At 39.3% G+C, this 19,591-nt stretch overlaps 1 protein-coding gene across 1 annotated transcript in view; it reads left to right on the forward strand.

Annotated features, from left to right (window-relative positions):
- Window positions 1-211: 211 nt before the first annotated feature.
- SLC2A2 (solute carrier family 2 member 2) overlaps window positions 212-19,591 on the forward strand; it is a 438,812-nt gene continuing 419,432 nt past the window's right edge. Inside the window, exon 1 of the mRNA XM_044070056.1 lies at window positions 212-302. Within this exon, the coding sequence (XP_043925991.1) occupies window positions 264-302 (39 nt within the window). The 5' untranslated portion in view covers window positions 212-263. The remainder of the gene's footprint in view (window positions 303-19,591) is intronic.

A 19,591-nucleotide genomic window follows, 5' to 3' on the forward strand; every position in this document is an offset into this window, starting at 1 on the left:
AATGTTGCTGGACAAAGGAAGAAGTAGCATATATTTAAAATGTTACTTAGATGTAATGTCTTCAATAAGGAAAATCAGGGAAACTGTTTATTTTCAAAGTCACAGATTTAAGCAAATCATGCAAGATAAGCATGCTCCCAGCATGTTAGCTTTTATCAGAAAGAACCCTGCCCACAACACTGTATAAAAGGTGAGATTACTGGCTGCAGGGCTGAGTCAGCCTTAAGTGTCCTGTGGATCTGTACTGCCTAAAGGAAAATAAAATGGGGTCAGGGAATGGTTCTAAGAAACCAGAGGAAAAGGTAGGATATATTACTCTCCCTTCCAGACTGCTATCTTTATTGTTAAGAATGGATTCTCTTTTACCTGCCAATGATTTTTTCAGAGTTCTTTAGTTAATATTTGTTGCAGTTTTTCTGACATCAGATCCAAAATGCTGTTTTACTTCCAGAAATATTTATGCATGCATAAAAATTAATTTGCCCAAACTGTTATCTGTATTTGGGCAAATGAAAAACAAGGAAATTGAAAACAAACCATATAATCTAATGAAATGGTTGTTAGTGAGACTGTTTCAACTTGTTTTACCTTTAGGATAATGTAATTGGTGATCAGGTAATAAGAATTTTCCTAAAGTAATATTTTTAAAAAACAGTTTTTGCCTTGTAATATAACACATTTAAAACAATAATGTTTATTGTTATTATTATTATTATTATTATTATTATTATTATTATTATTATTATTATTATTATAATTATTATTATTATACAAATTGTCCCTAGGAGCAATGGGCACTGTTTCAGGTGTGTTTTTAGTCTCTTCATTATGAAACATATTTAATTTCATTATAAAAACTAAATGACTTGTGTGCAGTCTAAGATGAAGTTTCAATTATTTCTGAAGTTTGGATACAGTTTTCATTTAAAGACACCCTGCTCTGTGTATTATTTTTAATGAAATTAAGCGTGATAAGCTTACAACTTAAACAAAGCTTAAGAAAACAAAATGTGGTCCAAAACAGACATATTTATTTCAGTTAATATTAAATAATGTGCAGTTTTAGAGATGAATACAACTTGCTGTAAAGTAAAATATGGACTTCATTATGAAATAGTTATAATTTGGTAATTGCATATATGTAATATGTTAAACATTTGAAAGTAGATCCAGAGGCAGCTGTTTAATGAATGTACTGCTTACTAAGAAAAGTGTTAATGAGTGTCTGTACTTCGATTTACAGTCTTCTGTTCTCAGTAATTATTTAAAATTCTTACAATGTAAGAGTCCAAAATAAGAAGTGTTTATTTTTTTCAGTTTAACTTTCATTCATCTTAATGATAAAATATTTTAGCTGTTGCAAAACAAATATTATATATATATATATATATATATATATATATATATATATATATATGAATTTTATTATTTTCTTCTGAAAAAATAAATGATTCCTGTTACACAGCAGTAATACATAATTTAACCATTCACCATGAAGTAGCAAATGTTATCTGAGGGCTTATAAGTTTAATTCATGTGGTGCAGAGCTGAATGGGTCCTACAAGTGCTTGCATGCTCGTAGCTTGTGACACACTTGCTGCTTGACCCGTTACTCTCAACCTCTTAGCACAAGAAATCTAGACAATGCCTAAAATATAGTGGAAGGTTTTCTCCCATTTTATAAACATAAATCCTCCTCCCAGTCACTGCCCTAATCTGTACTCCCTCCCGTTGGCTATCGCACTTACTGCACTTGAACTCAAGTAATGTGTTCAGGTAAGGTGCTGCAGCTGCTTGCCCAAACTCCTATTCAAGTTTGAGAGTGAGCATCAGCCTGTACAAGCTGCAACATGCCTTAGTTCTGTCTTTGAGACAGAGGTCTTCGAGTAGTTGGGTCTGAAGTGCTAGTAACAAGTATTTCATTTAACTCAGGATTTTAACTGATCAAAGTAAGAGTATGTATACTTAGTCCTGAATTTCCTCTGTAGCCAAATTAGGTAAAACAGATGGACGAGGTAACAGTACCATGGGGAAGTGAGGTCCAGTTTTAAAGTTTAAGTACTGGTAAGTATAAACTATGGAAAAACAGCAGCTGATCCAAGTGAATGCAATTCTCAGGCAAGTTGAACCACTAACAGGTGTATGACAGTGACAGCAGTAGGCATCCTTCGATCTCAAAGGATCATGGGTTTGTGCCTGTATTGGACTGATTCAAGCAGTGTCTTCTGTGGCTGTGCAATCCAATCCAGGAGTGGCAGTCCATTCCACATTCTGAGCAGTAATAGGCAGGTGTCAGTCTGGTATCATGGGCATGGATCTTCCTAAGATCTCTCTTACCCTCTGCTCTCCTTTCCAAGGTAGTTTCACACATAGTGAGAGATTGTTTCTCTTTTCCATTTCCAGGCAATGTTATCTGAGGTAAGAGAATACCAGATGATCACACTGACGGAGAGAGTACTGAGGTTATGCTTGCATATGTCCCTATAATTCAATTTGGGTCACCCTTTTGGCTTCTTCCCAGACTCCAGCTCCCCAAAAAGGAGGTCTTTTGGTATTCAGCCATCTGTCATGCATGAGACATGACCCAACCAACGCATGAAGTCTCTGTGTCAAAAAGGGTGAACATGGAGGTGGTGCCCATCCTCTCAAGCACTGTGCTGTTGGGGATGTTGTCCTGCCTTGAGATACCAAGTATGCTCATAAGGCAGTTAATATGGAATACATTGCGCCACCACTCCTGTTTTGAGTGCAGAATCCATGTTTCACTGGCATACATGATTGGATGGGAAATAGGAAATTCACCCCAGGGATCACTTCTGTGGCTCTGCTTGACTGGGGCACAGGAAAATAATTTATTGGGTGGCAAAAGCCAGGGTACCTTTGTGGCTAGGCTTATATAGGCCCTAGAGCTAATAGCTTAGTACCTACCTATGAGCCTATTAACATATGAACAATAATATGCTCAAAACACAGGCTGTGTAAACCTGCAGCTTGGTTTGAACAGTGAGCTTATTATTAGCCCAGACTCTCTTTCTCAGCCTGGAAAACATTTGTGGTGGCTTTTCCAACGTGCTTGCTGGTCTTTCTATCAAGCAACAAGTTATCAGAGATACTAGAGCCTAGGTACACAAACTCATGGACAGCCTCTAGCTCGCAGTTACTCACCATGATTGATGGCTCATTGCCCATATTTTGGCCCATTACATGGGTCTTCTTTAATCTGATTGTGAGGCCAAATTCCATACATGCATCCACATCATGCTAAGTGTGAATCACAATAGCTGCATCATCAGCAAACAGGAACTCCCTTAGACACTTCCTAAGCACACTGGTCTTCAGTCTAAGCCTTGACAGTTTGAAGAGGTTGCAGTCCATTCTGGTTCAGAGAAAGATACCCTCTGTAGCAGTTCTGAAATCAAAGTTCAACAAAACTGAAAAGAAGATAACAAACAATGTTGGAGCCTGCTTTACTCTAGTAAGAATATTGAAGGGTTCGGATTTGGATCCATCATACATGATGGTCCCCTTTCAGCCTTTATAGTAGGCCTTAATAATGCTAAGCAATATTGAAGGATGGCCGATCTTTGCTAGAATTGTAAACACACCTTACTTACTGATGAAATGAAATGCCTTGATCAGTTCAGATCAATGAAGGCAATGTACAGAGTTTGTTCTGCTCCCTGCACTCTTCTTGTAGTTGCCTAACAGAGAAACCCGTCTATAGTAGAATGTTGTACCCATAGTGAGACGCAGGGTAAACTGTGTGCAAGAACAGGGAGCCTCTTCGGGAAAACACATGCAAACAGATTCCTCACCGTACACAGAAGGGAGCTGTCATGATAGTTGTTACAATCACTTTTGTCACCCTTATTCTTATAGATAGTAACTATGCATCTCTTATGTCTTGTGTCACACTACCTTCTCTCCAGCATTGTAAAAGTATTGCATGCAGTTCTGAGATTAGAGTACTGCTGGCACATTTAAGGATTTCTAAGTGAATATCATCTTTCCAGGGGGCTGTTCCAGAAGAGAATGCTTTTAGTGCATTGTTGAGTTCCTCCAAGGTGGCCTCAGCATCAAATTCTGTCATAGGTAGCAGAGGCTTGATGGCATTCATGGCTTTCTCTGTAACTATGTTCTTTCTGCCGTACAGCTGCAAGTACTTTTCCACCCAGCATTCCATCTGCTCAGTTCAGTCCTTCAAGACCTTACCTGTGACTGACTTAAGTGGGGCAATCCTCCTCTGTGATGGATAAATGGCTTGCTTGGTTCCATCATACATTTCTCGCATGTTACCAGTGTCTGTGGTCTGCTGAATCTTGAAGCAAAGTTGGAGATAGTAATCATTTACATCCCACCTAGCTACCGGCTGCACTTGATTCAAAGTACAGTGGAGTGCCTGCAAGTTCTCCTCCTCACTGGGCAAGGTCCTGTATGCAGCCAGTGTCTGTTTCGTCTTCTCAGTTAGGAGTGTTAGCACTTCGGTGTTGGTTTCAAACCAATCAGCACACTTTGTGTCTTCTTCTCAAAGACATCTATTGATGTGTTACAGTTAGCATCACACAGTTTTTCCTATCTCTTGCTGGTGCCATACAGAAAAGGCAAGGCTTCGTCATGCGCATGAACAAACTTGTGTACTTTTGAAGGGTCATGAGTCTCGCCTCTGTCAATGTGTGGCCTCCCTTCCTTTTTAGAGCAGAAGAACCTTTGCATCTGGATGTTTGCCTTACTACATATGAGCAAGTGGTCAGTATCACAGTCAGCACAGTGGTAACTGTGTGTTACCCTGACACTACCTAAACTGCTGCATTTGGTGAGGAGAAGGTCAAGCTGGTGCCAATGTTTCAATCTTGAGTGTCGTCATAAAACTTTGTGCTGGGGCTTGACATTGAAGAAGGCGTTAGTTATGTACAGGCCATGTTGGGAACAAAGTTCAAGGAGACGCTGCCTGTTTCCATTCATCTTTCCTATTCTGAACTGTCACAGACAGGATGGACAGCTGTGATGTCAGCTCTGGCATTAAAATTGCCAAGAATGAATAATGGTTCATGGGAAGGGACCTTACTGATGGCAGCATTAAGTTAATCATATAACTTGTCCTTGACTTCTTGGTAAAAGTTAAAGTTGGAGTGTAGACACTGAACATGTTGACCATGGCCACTGGTGTTTGTAGCTCAATTTTCAGCAGTCTCTCATTTCCCATATTTGGTGGTATGACTGAGCCAACAAGGTTGTTTCTGATTGTGAAACCAACACCATGTTCATTGGTCTCTTCTGAAAACTTTCCATGCCAGAAAAAAGTAAAGTCCTTCTCCCTGAGGCATCCAATGGATGTCAGCTTTGTTTCCTGGAGAGCCATGATGTCTATCTGCAATCTGCTCAGCTTGTTGTTAATGGCTGCTGTCTTCTGAGCATCACTAATGTTCTGTAAGTCTTCCATAAGGCCTGGAGTCATCGTCCTTATGTTCCATGTGCCTAGCCTAAAGGCTGGTTTATTTTGTTGCTTTTTTGTTTTGACAATGACAAATAATATAGGAAAATGAGCAGAAGTGCTCCCTATGTAGTTACACATCAGCGTAAAACTGCAAAACACATGTCTGAACAGGTCTGACATCTAGGGCCTGGTCAAAACATTAGGACCAAAACATTATTTTTGCATGCACTTCCACGGCAATATGCCTTCTCCACTTACTTTACACCTTGTATGTTTACTAACCCTCCGGTGTATTTGGCCAAGTGTGATCTTTCCCCTACCAACTCCACACTAGTACAGCAGGACACAGCTGCTAAACTGAAGTGACAAGGTGATCCCTAAATGTCATTGTCATTAAGACACTAATATCAGACATCATGATGCATAGAAAAAGGACCTTTTAATATCATAACCAGAGTAGTTGTACCATATCTCACTGAAAAAGTCCAGTTGTCTCCTGTCCACTCCTCATTTGTATTCATCGTAATTACAAAGCATCATGGGAGTTATGCAAATTACTTATGAAACCTATCAACTATTTCTGAATTCAGTAGAAAAGATTACCACTGCATTGCATTAAGAAATAATGTAACAACTCACAATACTCACAGACATTTTCGGGATCAGTCCTCCAGTTTAATGCACATGGTGCAGAGCTCAGAAACAGATATTAAGTTAGGAGTTGTTCTCTACTTCCATTTTGAACTCCTATTCTAATGTGTCATACTACTAACATGTAGATTTGATCCATGCTCAATGAAAATGTCAAGAGCAGAAAAGATGAAATGAGCAAACATGCAGTAGGGAAAAGGCATATATTTAAAGTTCAGGCAGCAAGTAGGAGTACATCAGGAAGAAACAACTGTTAGTCAACATGAGTGCTTTTGTCTTGCTCAAGAAGGCTTCCTGGTATTGCCAGTCCAAATCAGAGCTAATATCAGATGCAGAGGCACATTTTGATTTATTACTGTGCCCTGTACACTAACTATTCAGAATGTCATTATTCTGAAAACTGACATTACTGCAACAACATTGAAATTATCTAAAACAGCAACATTCTACAAGAAATAAACTCAAACACAATATCAGCACACTCAACAGTGAAGTTTAGTTTTATGCTATAATACTGTGGTCCTTCTTTCATTCCATTAATACCCATCCCAGCTTGTGAGTATCTTTGCGCAAACATCTGGAACAGGAAATATCTTAGAGATGTATATAGGTGTGTGTGTGTGTGTGTGTGTGTGTGTGTGTGTGTGTGTGTGTGTGTGTGTGTGTGTGTGTGTGTGTGTGTGTGTGTGTGCATACCTCTCAACTGTACAGATTTTCGCAGAATGTCCAGATTTTTTCCTCGTATTTTTGGTCTGCTTTTCATAAAATTGTGTTTTTTTTTGGCAAATTAGTGGCAAATCATTAAATATTGAAGTTAGAAAATAATGACAGACATATGAGTTTCAGACTTCATACCCTTCAGAAAATTCATGATAATGCAACACCTGTTATTCTATCAACTTTCTAAGACTGTAAGAGCAATATTTAAAAATTGTCCAAATTTTTAGGCCTTTGTCCCACTTTTATTTATGACTTTGCCCAGATTTCTTGCTCTAAAAAGTTGAGACATATGAATGCAGGTTATTTTCAGAAAGAAAAACAAGACAGCTGTCTATCAAAAAATTACTAGAATTTTTTAGCTGCATGTACTTCCTACATGTGCTTATTTGCGCTTTTCATGCATGATAAAATGGCAAGTTAGTAACAGCTGAGTTATTCCTCTGTGACAGCAACACCCACACATATACACGTCAGAGTGAACGTACACACACACACACACACACACACACACACACACACACACACGGGTTCCCTTCAGAATCTCGAACTTCTGAAATCCCGAATTTCAGTAGCCCAAGACCAGAAGGGCGAAAGTGCAGAATACCGAAACCCCAGAAGCATGAAATTCAAAATCCCAAAGTTCAGAGATTTTGAATTAGCGGTTCTGGTGTTGGGTAGCTGGAGATGTAGGTAATTGTTTGTGTTTTATGGGTTTTGGGTAGGGGCTTCAGTGTGTGCCTGTGTGTTTTGTCAGTGTGATGTGTGCATGTGCGAGGGGAATGTAGCTTGTGTGATGGTGTTTTTGTGTGTTTGTCTGTGCAGTGTGACCTCGGAGTTAGTATATTTAAGTAGGGGGGTGTGGGTGTGCAGCACCCCACATGGGGGGTGCAGGGCGGCTTGCCCCCCTGCTTGTATGTAGGGTAGGTGTTTGTGTATGTGAAGGGAGGTGTATGTTTGTGTTTGTGTCTGCAGTATGTTTAGTATAGAAGTCACGATTTTAAATTTCGTGCTTCTGGGGTTTCGGGTTTTTGGATTTTCGGCTTCATGGTCTCGAGATACTGAAATTCAAGATTTCAGTATTTCGAGATTATGAAGGGAATCCACACACACACACACACACACACACACACACACACACACACACACACACACACACACACACACACACACACACACACACACACACACACACACACACACACACACACACATACATTACCACTCTGTGGTAGAAGGTGGAAGGAGCCTAGCCAGAGAAGAATATTTAAAATAAAATGATAAATAAATAAATAAACTTATTCATAAAAGAAAACCACTAAAAATCACATTTCCCTATAATGCCAACCTTGATGGGTTGCTCACTCAGTATGGAACACCCAGACAAATTACAAGCAAAACTGACTACTCTGCTAAATTGTGTTTACAATGTCAACTAAATGATGTTAGATGGCACCAGAATAACCTTATAACCTTAGGAAGGGGAAATTCAAGCCTTCTGTGAGATATGATCTTCCTACAATTGTCAGTAAGTCAGCTTCCAACACCTGCAGTCTTTGTAGTATGTTAAACAGGTTCTGCCTCTCCCAGATAAGACTAGCTCAACCCTTAGTTACCAATCTATGAATTTTAATAACAGAGTCACTGATCTAAAACCTTTGGGGTCTTGTCTCATTCCTTTCACTCTTCAGTAAGACTTCTGAAATGCTGATCTTCCTTTACCTATAGTGACATTGTCTGGCTCAAAATCACCATGGTAGCCCTGACTTTTGTACTTCTGGAATGAAACTCTAGCACATCTACTCAAAATAGTGACAATTTTTTTTTTGAGTCCCAAAACACAAATACATTATGACCGCAGTTTAAATCATAGACTCTTGGTGGAGGGGAGGTTAGCCCAGTTTTAGCTTTGTCCTAGTTGAATCTGCAGTCAACTGTTATTCCTTCTATGCAAAGTCATACCTAAAATGCCAATTGGTATAGCAGGTAATCTAATTAGCAGTTTGACACAGCAGGAAGTAGTAGTTGTTTAGTAGATCTAGTCCTCCCGTGCAAAAAAAAAAGTGTCATCTAGAAGCAGTTGACTTGTCATGGGTCAGAAGAGGGCATATTTATAATGAAGCATACAGTAAGACCCTAGAAATGGTACCAAGCAGATTTTTAACTTTTAAACAGTCATTCCTATACATTGGTTGTTGACCAGATTTTAGAACATTAATCAGATATTTTATTCTAATGTTAAAAGTGAATTCTAAAATGTTAGTTGCAACGTTTACCTTGAAGCATTTAAAACTGAAGTACTCTGTAATAGTGCCAACTGTATTGACATGGTGCCCTGTTCTTGCAAACTATGTATATCTAGTGTGTGTGTGTGTGTGTGTGTGTGTGTGTGTGTGTGTGTGTGTGTGTGTGTGTGTGTGTGTGTGTTGAAAAACTTATGGTATTTAAATTCAGTGAAGTTTTATAAGGACTTGTAAACAATCTTCAGCGTGTTCAAATCCTTTAACGCCAAAAATGAGATTAAAAATAAAACGTTACATTTCAAAATTTTTTTTCTTTTTTACTGGGAAAGTCTGAATAGGCTTAAAACCCCTTTTTAATATTTTAGAGTTCTGGGGAGTAAAGCTCCTATATTTAAAATACGAAGATTTCTACAATAATAGAAAATTTTTGTACCATGTATAGTAGTAGTAGCAATAGAGGTATTAACTGTAATATAGAGTATCAGCATTACTCAGCAGCAATTATTTGAGGTTACCAAGTATAATTTATTTATTTACTTACAATTGTAAGCCGGCTAGTGTCCGCCTGGGTCAGAAACTTGTTTTCAATGGAGACCTGGGGAGAAAAGCTCCGGAACAGTACAATACTTAGTTAAAGTATAGGTAAGCAGTTACACCAAATATCAAAAAGTACGTTAGAAAATATATTTCATAATCACAGAAATATTAGGAGGAATAACTAGCTTATACATAGTAATTAAAAATTAAATTAAGAACAAATATAAAAATAAGTAGTTAATGTGCACATTACTAGAATCTCCATAGCCAATTCCCAGCTAATCTCCACCCTATTCTATGCATCCCCCATACTTACCAACCTTAGACAGACAGACCTACACAAGCTGGATGCTTGTTACAACAAAATTGCTAAATTTGCCACTGGAACCTCCTACCGCAGCCATCACTGCATCTCCCTTAAAGAACTAAACTGGCTAGAACTCCCACAACTCCTTCACTTTAATCAGGTCACCCTTGCTCATAAACATATTAACCAACCCCATAACATCCCTTCCCTTCAAACCCTTCTCCAACCCTATCACTCCACTAGGCCCCTAAGGTCAAGCAACAAAAATCAACTCACTGTTATCAAACTCAATCACTCAGCAGGAGAAGCCATATTTTCATGTACCATATCTAAACCTTGGAACAATCTTCCACCCTCTATAACTACTCTACCTTCCAGCAGCCTTTTTAAGACTGCATTCAAATTCCACTTAAATTTGCACTGGCTTTGTCCTTGTTCTAATCCAGACTAACACCCCCACCCTTAACCTCCACCTAGACTCTTAACCCAACTATACTACCACCACTGCTAACCACAGTCAGAATTAGCTAGTTGTCTTTACATACTTTAACATCTTGTCTGACAACTTTGTTACTAATATTATAAATGACAAGAAACTATCCTAACTTGCAACATTTACTGTATATACTGTTGATAATCAATATCTTGTTATTGTATTAAAGCCAACAACCTGTAATGTTGTTTACTATTGCTGCAACTTTGTATCTCTATTTGTCATGTACATGGTGTGGAGCTTTTCTCCCTGGGCATCCACTGAAAAAGGACCTGCATCCAGTCGGAATTTCCTGGTAAACAAATGTAAATAAATAAATAAATAGCCAAAAGAGCAACAATGCAAGTAAAGTAAGAAATGAGCAGAAAAAAGGAAAATCTGATGCACTAGAAGAGAAGTAGAAAGAATGAAGTAAAACTGGCGAGGAGGAATACAGGTGCAAAGCCATTATATAGGTACACGTTCTGTGGTGTGCAGAAAATAGTCCAGATATTTTAGAGCACTCCCAGAAACATTTATATATAGTTCCACAGATAGTGAAAGAAGCCTGCAGACATGATTAGAAAATGCGTCGAACCACAGAAATATGGTTAATTCCACAAAAAGTGATAATGTCTTTAAACATTTGCACATATTGGAGTATACGTGCATCTGGATTTTTATACATTAGATCATAATAAGGACAATTTACTTTATCATCTGGCAGTTACTGCAGAGAACAAGCGATTCTTGTAGTCTGAGGTTTGATTCCCTCAGCCTCCATTTGCCTACTGTATGACTATAAATCAAGTCACTTAATCAGCCAGTACTCTAGGGTAAATGGGAAATTGGGCTAGGCTACTCAATGGTCTCCTCAACAACATGACTATTAACTACCTATGAACCTATCATTTTTCATAAATTAAAAAAATACATCGACACAATTATTTCTTCCCACATACAGTCCACATGCCGTATATGTCAGAAGTGACATGTAACAGAATTAACCAGCTGAAACTTAACACTTTTGTGATATATTTCTCTCACTAATAGCATAATCAGAGTGGCTACAGTCATTTCCCATGTGCTCATCATTCCAGTTATCACTATATTTAGTAGCCACTAAGCCATCTGACTCACAGAACAAAATATCAAAGAATTGTCAAAATTCTCATGTGCAGCAAACATGCACAGAACATGTTGGACTATGTACATCAAAGTCGAGTTAAATATTACATTACTTAGAGATGCAAAATCCAGAGTACAGCAAAGTAGCACTTTATTAACTATTTATGGCCTTTGTTCATCTGAGATTATCTATGTCCTCAGGGAATAAACTACAGCAAAGTCTATGTTTACAACATCTGTTCTCAAGCAGAATGGCAGATCCTTGCATTGCATTTGCTATTCCATGAAGTTATATGTCTGGACAGTGAGATACACCGAGAACTGCACTGATAGCATATTTTCTTCAGAAAAAAGACAACTGTCATTGATTTAATATGCTTGTCAAATAATGTATCCTGACAAACTTTAAATGTTAATGGCAGTCAACCTGTAACCTTGGGGTCTGACTGATAAGACAAAAAGAATATGCAAGTCAGATTGTGTTCTAGTCAGGTGAACATTTAAAGTTTAACATTTTAGTTTTCAATAAAGAAAAACATGTTTAACATTATCTGATGGTCATTCATATAATATCAATGACAACAGGGGATTTGAGCTGCTTTTTAACTTACCATTTTTAAAATGGACTTATTAGTTTGGTTATTCTCAAAACAAATTTATCTGAGTTAAATATTGCTTTTGTTACACATATTTCAGATAAGCACTTGCACCTGCCAGCACTTGTACAGCTTCTGTTTAGTATACTGTTGTTAAGAAAAGTGAATCATATTACCCCAGTGAGCCATGAGAGCAGTTTTTTAACTTCTGGGGTTGATAAGAAGATACCTTTAGACAGGAGATAAAGTGCATTACTTGAAGTATATACTCAGTAACAGTCAGCCACAGCTGTATCTGGCATGACATGTTATAATGTTACAACCTGCATTCACATTTCTAGGAGGTAACTTGTGCTAATTTTAAAGCACTAAGCCACAACTTAGAAAGGGGAGGGGAACTCTACATAATGAGGCAGTTTCCTCACAACTCTTCTTGCCTAATCCCATGTGCTCAGCAAGTATTCATCTTTCTCCATGTAGAGCATTTAAATATCCTTGTTATGTATGGCAAACACATATGCTATCCATTTTTTATTATTTATTTGTTTTTACTTGGATCAATGTTGACAGACACCTCCTTCCCCACCCGCCCCCCCCCCAAAAAAAATCCTGTCCACAGTGGTATTTCTAGAGTCTCACTCAAGGCAGTTAGTTTGTCTAACAACATGTAAGACCCTGTGCCAAGAACCAAAAATGTTGTTTTAGGTTTAAAAAACACGTGCATTCCTTTCCTTACATTTACTGTAATCTGAAATCCATAATGTAACACTGAAGATTGAAGTCACTCAGAGAACTCCCCATTTCAAGATATTGTTTAGTCTGCTGTATGTTAGTATCTAAATGTAAACTTAAGTTAAAACTGTTTTTTTTTCTGTGATTGACTTCTGTTCTTTTACTACACATAATGGTAGGGGGAGCCAGCATCCACTATCAGACGGTAACATTGGGAGATCTGTTGGGTATCTGATTATCTACACATGTCCTCCCTTGAATCAAGATTGTCCAAAGCTTGTAGACTCATAAGCTCTGCACAGCCAATGAATATTTTTTTATATTTAAATAAGATTGTTCACTGACTCCAACCACTGAAGTGATAGCACTTACTTTAAACACCAGTCCCCCTACAGCCAGGACCCCCTAATTCCAGGTTTCCATCTGCTTCCTAAATATACTCAACCTGAGATGTCATGCCCACAGAAAATTACTGCTTTTGTTTTCACACCAAGTGTTCATTTAGCCCCATTTTTTGTGATCCTGGATTTAATAACTCATGGGTGTTGTATAGCCTTTGGGATGGTATGGTCTTTTGGGTTTTACCTGTCTGCAAAAGAAGTTGCAATGAAGTTGCTGAAAGTTCTAGTGAGTATGGTTTCTTCAGGGAGATGTAGATGCCATCATTCTGTACTGGCAAAACTAGCAGAAGGTTAAATCAAAGGATATATGAATACCTGCATACCATTACAGAAAAGGATGATGTATTATTTAAAGATTCTATTCAATGATCTGCTCTTAAGAAGCTTTAGATTTTTGTTTTCAATATTGTACAATCAGATTTAAGAGAAGATGGTGAAAGTACTTTACTGGAATATAAGGGACTGATATTGCAGTTACTTTTAAATGCAAGTTTTCCACCAGGTCTGAAAGACAACACTAGTATTAGATGAAACTGTTTTAATAATTCCACTAAAGGTACATTTTTTTAAAAAATGCAACTTTTTCTTCTTAATTTTTGTAGCTCTGATGTTCATACATTTTTAGGTTTTACATTAATTACTTACCAGTTACCATATGCTCTAACTTTTATAAAAAAAAGTTTTTTATTGCTGTTTAATGAACTATACTGATATATTCTATCACTGTTAGCCTTTTCTTATCATATTTTTTTTGTATTGCTATGAGATCATCTGTAATGTATATGTGCAATGTGTACTATGTATTTATATTTTTCTGGAGCTTTTCTCCCCAGGACTCCATTGAAAATGGGTTCCTTGTGGCCCAATGGACTATCCTGGCAAACAAACTGCAAATAAAGAAAATAAATAAATTGTTTGGAATTTTTCTATTTCCTCGTGTGGCTTGTCATTTTTAGCAATGGGTCACAGTTTTTAAACAGGATTTTGTGTGTTGGCCTCAGTTCTGAGGAAATATGTATAATTTGAGAAGATGAAAGTGCTTAACTGTTTTAGTAAATCCGCTCAGCTTCAAGGGTGTTTCATCCTTTGATGGGTTTTGTTTGTTTTTAGAGATCCTAAGATAACCATGCTGACTTAGCCAAGCGTTTTGTCACTAATTGTCACACTTTTGACCCAGTACTCATTGGGATTAACATGTCATAGGTTTGTCAATCTTCAGTGCTGAAACTTGTCAGTCATATTATAGTAGTTCTGTCTGTCATGTCTTATACGTAATATAATTTTTACAGAATGTCCCTGATCTTATCTTATGTGGTTTGTTTTGTCCATTCCTCATAAAATGTGTGGCTTCTAGCATAATATTGAGAATTGTGGTCACTAAATAACAACAAACATTTGAGTTTCAGACTTCATATTCTTTAGAAAATGCATGCTAAAAGCAAAACATGTTATTATAGCAACTTTCTAAGTATGAAGGAGAAGTATTTAAAATATGCCCTTATCTTGGGTCTTTATTCCCCATTATGTTTTGCCTTTGTCCCTGATTCTTTTTTTAATCAAAAAACATCTTTATTGAACTATCACGTATGACATAGGCAATCATACATTTGTGCAAATAATAACAAACCACAATGACATATTTTCAGTTGCAAACATTTATGCATCACTAATAATCTTCTATATAGTCATTGTCAATCAGACTTACTCAGCTCATTCAGTTCCATCCTTCCCTTAAACATTATTCATAGGTTCATAGGTAAGTACTAGACTATCTGCCCAAGCCTAGCCAGAATATGTTGGCTTTCGCCACTCCCTTAGATTTGTTCCCTGTGCCGCTGTCTAGCAGAGCCATTAGTTCCCTGTGCCTCTGTCCAGCAGAGCCACTGCAGTGATCCCCGGGGTAAATTTTCTGTTTCCCATCCACTCGTCAAGGTTTCTCTTGAAGAGTGTTAGTGAGGGGCTCTGCCTAATGTAGACTGGAATCCTGCTCCAAAGCATTGGGAGTCTCTGGGACAGGAATCTATCCCTCCAGCATGTCCTATTTATCATTGTGGTAAGGTTTAGATCCCTAGAGCATGTGGCTCTTGGGGATTTGTTTTTTTTTTTAGGTGGAGCATGTCCATCAATTCTGGGTTGGACATGGCCTTGTATATCTGGCAGAGATCACCTCTGAGTAAGCGGTATGCAACCGAGTACAGCTGGAGTTTCTTCAGTCGGGCTGCATAGGGCATATGTTTGAGGCCAGTAATCTTCTTGGTGAGGTACATCTGTGGTCTTTCCAGCTGTTGCAGGTGTCTTGTAAGGTACATCCCAAATGGGGCATTGTACTCTATGATGGGTCTGGTGAGTGATGAGTAGAGGGGCATAATAACCTCTTTTGTTCTAGATGCGAACCCTTTTGTGATTAGGTGGGCCACATAGAAGGATTTTCTGAACACCTTGGCAATATGATTATCAAAAGAGAGATTACTATCTACTTGGGTTCCCAGATCCCTTATTACATTTTCTGTATTTAGGGGACTACCATGTATGTGGTAGTTAATGGGTACTTTGTTTTTTCCAAAGGGGATGACTATGCACCTTTTGGCATTTAGCTTGAGGCCATGATTTTGACACCAGGGATCCATCTCAGTGAAACTCTTCTGGAGGATGTCTGTGTCAGCTGGAGAGTAAATTATGGCCCCCAGTTTGCAGTCATCTGTGAACTTGGTCAGCCATAGTCTTCCTGTGCTTGCCTGTACCTTTGAGAAGTATATACCGAACAGGAGGGGTCCCAGGACTGAGACCTAGGGGACGCCACTTGCAACTGGTTTAGAGTCGGACCTGGAGCCTGCAACTCTCACCGTGTGGGTTCTGTCCATGAGCCAACTGGCAAACCATCTCGTGACATAGGGGGTTTATGTTCAGGCTGGTTAGCTTGTCTATAATACCAGAATGGGGAATGGTGTTGAAAGCCTTTGTGAGGTCTAGGTAGGCTGTGTGGACCTCCTTTCCCTCATCTAAAGCCTTGGTAACTGTCTCAAAGAAGTCCATCAGGTTTAGGAGGCATGATCTGCCCTTAACAAAGCCAAACTGGGTAAGGTCCAATGTTTGAAGGTTCCCAATGTCTCTGTTAATGAATTCCATGATGATGCGCTCCATAGCCTTGCAGACCAGGCTAGTCAGGCTTATAGGGCGATAGTTCCCGGGGTCCATTGTGGCTCCACCTTTGTGGAGCGGGATAACTGTTGCTGTGCACCACTCTTTGGGTACATAGCCTGTAGAGAGGTTGAGTTTGAACAGTGTGTTTAGGTGAGGGGTTAGTTAATTTTGGGGCTCATATAAGACACAGCATGGGACACCGTCTGGTCCCATTGAAGCTGTATTTTTGGCTTTGGATAGGGCTATTTTTAACCTGTGTGCCAGTGATTGCCAGGGCACTACATTCTTCTGGTATGGTTATGGGCCCTTTAGGGGGTGAGAGGGGGGTGAAGTTTGCACTAAACCTGTCTGCCAGAATGTTGGCAATATCAGTCGGTTCAGTGTATTTTGTGCCACTCACCACTAACTCAGAGCAGATCTGAGAGTTTCCACTCAGGTTCTTGACATAGCTAAAGAACGCTTTGTGGTTATCTTTGGAGTCCTTGGCAATTTTTCTTTCTAAGCTAGCCTTGGATGATTTTATGAGGGATCGTAGTTTCTTGCTGATACTAATCAGGGATGCCTTTCCTTCTTGGGATTTTTCTCTTTTCTACCCTAATTTCTCCCTTCGATTGTATAGCTTGTTTATGACAGGGGTCCACCAGACTGGTTTCCTTTTCTTGGAAGAGTGAGTCTTGCAGGTGCTCATAGAGTGCCTTTGTAAGGGATTCAGCAGCTTGGACAGAGTTGTCCAGTAGCGTGGGGGCTGTGAACCTTTCCACCTCGGTCTTAAGTAACGTGAAGTTTGCTTTTGAAATGTTTTTCACAGTGGTTTCCTTGATTGGGGATGGGGGTGGAATGTGTATATCCAGAGTGATTATTCTGTGGTCTGATCTAACCAGTGAGGGGTTGACCTCTGGTGTAGAACACTGGTCACCCATATTGGTGATGACCAGGTCCAATATGTTGTCACCTCTGGTGGGGGTGTTGATCAGTTGATCCAGGGCATTCGAGTTTATAAATTCTAGGAAGCATTGGGCAAGGGAGTTAGTACTTGAGTAGTTCTCCCAGTTAATGTTTGGGTAATTGAAATCACCCAATATTAGGGCATTTGGTAGGACCTTCATATTTTCCAGTGTCTCCAGAAATGCGGAATGGGGGACCTGGGTCATGGTGGGTGATCTGTAGCAAGCTACAATTTGAATTGCAGTTTTGCCCATTGTTAGTTGCACATGGATGATCTCTGAGGCATTGTGCTGTGCCACTAACCTAGAGGTGTGGGTATCCTCGATGAATATGGATATACCCCCACCTTTTGTTTTTTGGTCCGGGTTCTGTGGCCAAAAAGTATGGTATGAGTTATAGCCTGGTAGTGCTGGGGTGCTCTTTCGAGCCTTAAACCAGGTTTCTGTTACTGCACAGATATTGATGTTCTCCATACTGAGGAGTGCCTTGAGTGCATGCATTTTGAGGTTTAGACTTCTGGTGTTGAGTAGCCTTACCCTCAGTTTTTGGTTACTTGTGCTATTTACGGTGGTGGGTTTGTCTTTTGAGCCTTGTCTAAAAAAGGCACTATGGGGGCAGCAAAAGCCTTGGAACATATTCAAAAGCCTAAGAGTGACCAGTGCAAGCCATCTCTTGTGAAGCAACATGGCTTATCGAGCATGTTATCCCAGGAGGACAGATACTGGATCCCCTTTGAATGACTAGAAACTTAGCCAATTGTTGAAATTGATAATGTTATCTTTATACTGTGGCATCATTCTTGGTGAGGGCAGGATGCTGCTCAGGATCAAGGTCATACTGGCTTGGGCTATGTGATCAGAGAGCTCTTCCATGTCTCTTTTCATGTAGTCCAGGGAGGTACATCTCAGGTCATTCACACCAACATGGACAATGATAGAGTCATATTTGTACTTATTCTGGAGTGACCTGAGTGCTTGTATTATGTGGCAGATCCTGGCGCCCTACAGGCAGCTAACTGTAACCTTCTCTTTGTCCAGTCTAGTTAGTGGAACATCAGTGTGCCTGACTATAGAGTCACCTATTTTAGTGTGTTGGGTATGTTATTTTGCCTTAAGGGCTGTGTTTGCTTGGCACACTGATTATGTGAAGTATGTGTTTCATAGTTTGTGATGGGGTATAGAGGTTGCTTGGGTGTCTGCTTTGGAGGTCTCTGTTGCTTTTGCAGATTTTTATTTAGAGCCTCAGAGTATGTTTTCATGTATTTGTGTGTTATTTGCTGGTGTTGGTTTAGTAGGTCTACGTGAGACTGGTGGTGTGTTGCAAGTATTTTCCTTCTCCTCTTGACTGTCAGTTCTAGTCTTGGGTTGAGAGAGCTTTGCCTCTAGTTTGGCTGTATAATTGCATCTCTCTCATATATTAGTGTTTGGTGGTAGGAGGAGAGGGTTGTCTGTGTACATGAGGCAGTTATAATATTGCCTCAAAATGCCCAGATTCACCAGTTGGCCTGGAGAGTACACCTTAAACTGCCCTTTGGACATGCCTGAATAGGTAAAATGAGCTGTTTTACTGATTCGCTGGTAGGGACGAATAGAGAGCCTTGTCCTTCTGGACAGTATAGGGGGTCTAGTGCTAGGGTTAATTTGTGCTTGCTATGAGTTTTGAGCAAGTGCTGGGCTGTGAAATGAATGGTTTGAGTGCTTAAGTTGAAAGTTTGTCTAGTTCCAAGGGAAAAATTGAAGAGCACACTTCGTGGAGCTGAGAATAGTTTAACCCTAGCTAACCGGCACTGCCCGGCACGCAAAACCATGCAAATGTGGTTTTTATAGCATGGAAATGAAAGAGAGAAATTAGCCCAAAATAGCCAATAAACTACTAACTTCTGGCCTACAGCAAACAAGGCACGCAAATTTCAGAAAGAAACAGATCAAAAAAGCAGGCACGATAAGCCTTTAACCAGAAATTCCCAGCTCAGAAGGGCAGAATCTAGCCTCTCCTCCCACACGAGTGCAGACTACAAACCTTCTTAATGTAAAATAACTGGCCTGAAGCCAAACTGCTTAAACCAGAACTAATGCAGTTTTAGAATAACAGACACTGAGCCTTCAATCAGCAATTCCCAACTTAAAAGGATGTAAGCTACCTGTCCTGCCACAACAATGCAGTCCACAAACCTTCTTAATGTAAAACAACTGGTTTGAAGCCCAAGTGCTTAAACCAAAAGGCTTAGATTAACAGTTACAATTTAATCAGGCTACTACCAAACAGTAATAACTGCAGCAGAATAATA

Source organism: Protopterus annectens, chromosome 4.part1 (genome assembly GCF_019279795.1).
Source record: "Protopterus annectens isolate FY-2018-M chromosome 4.part1, PAN1.0, whole genome shotgun sequence".
Taxonomy (NCBI): Eukaryota; Metazoa; Chordata; order Ceratodontiformes; family Protopteridae; genus Protopterus; species Protopterus annectens.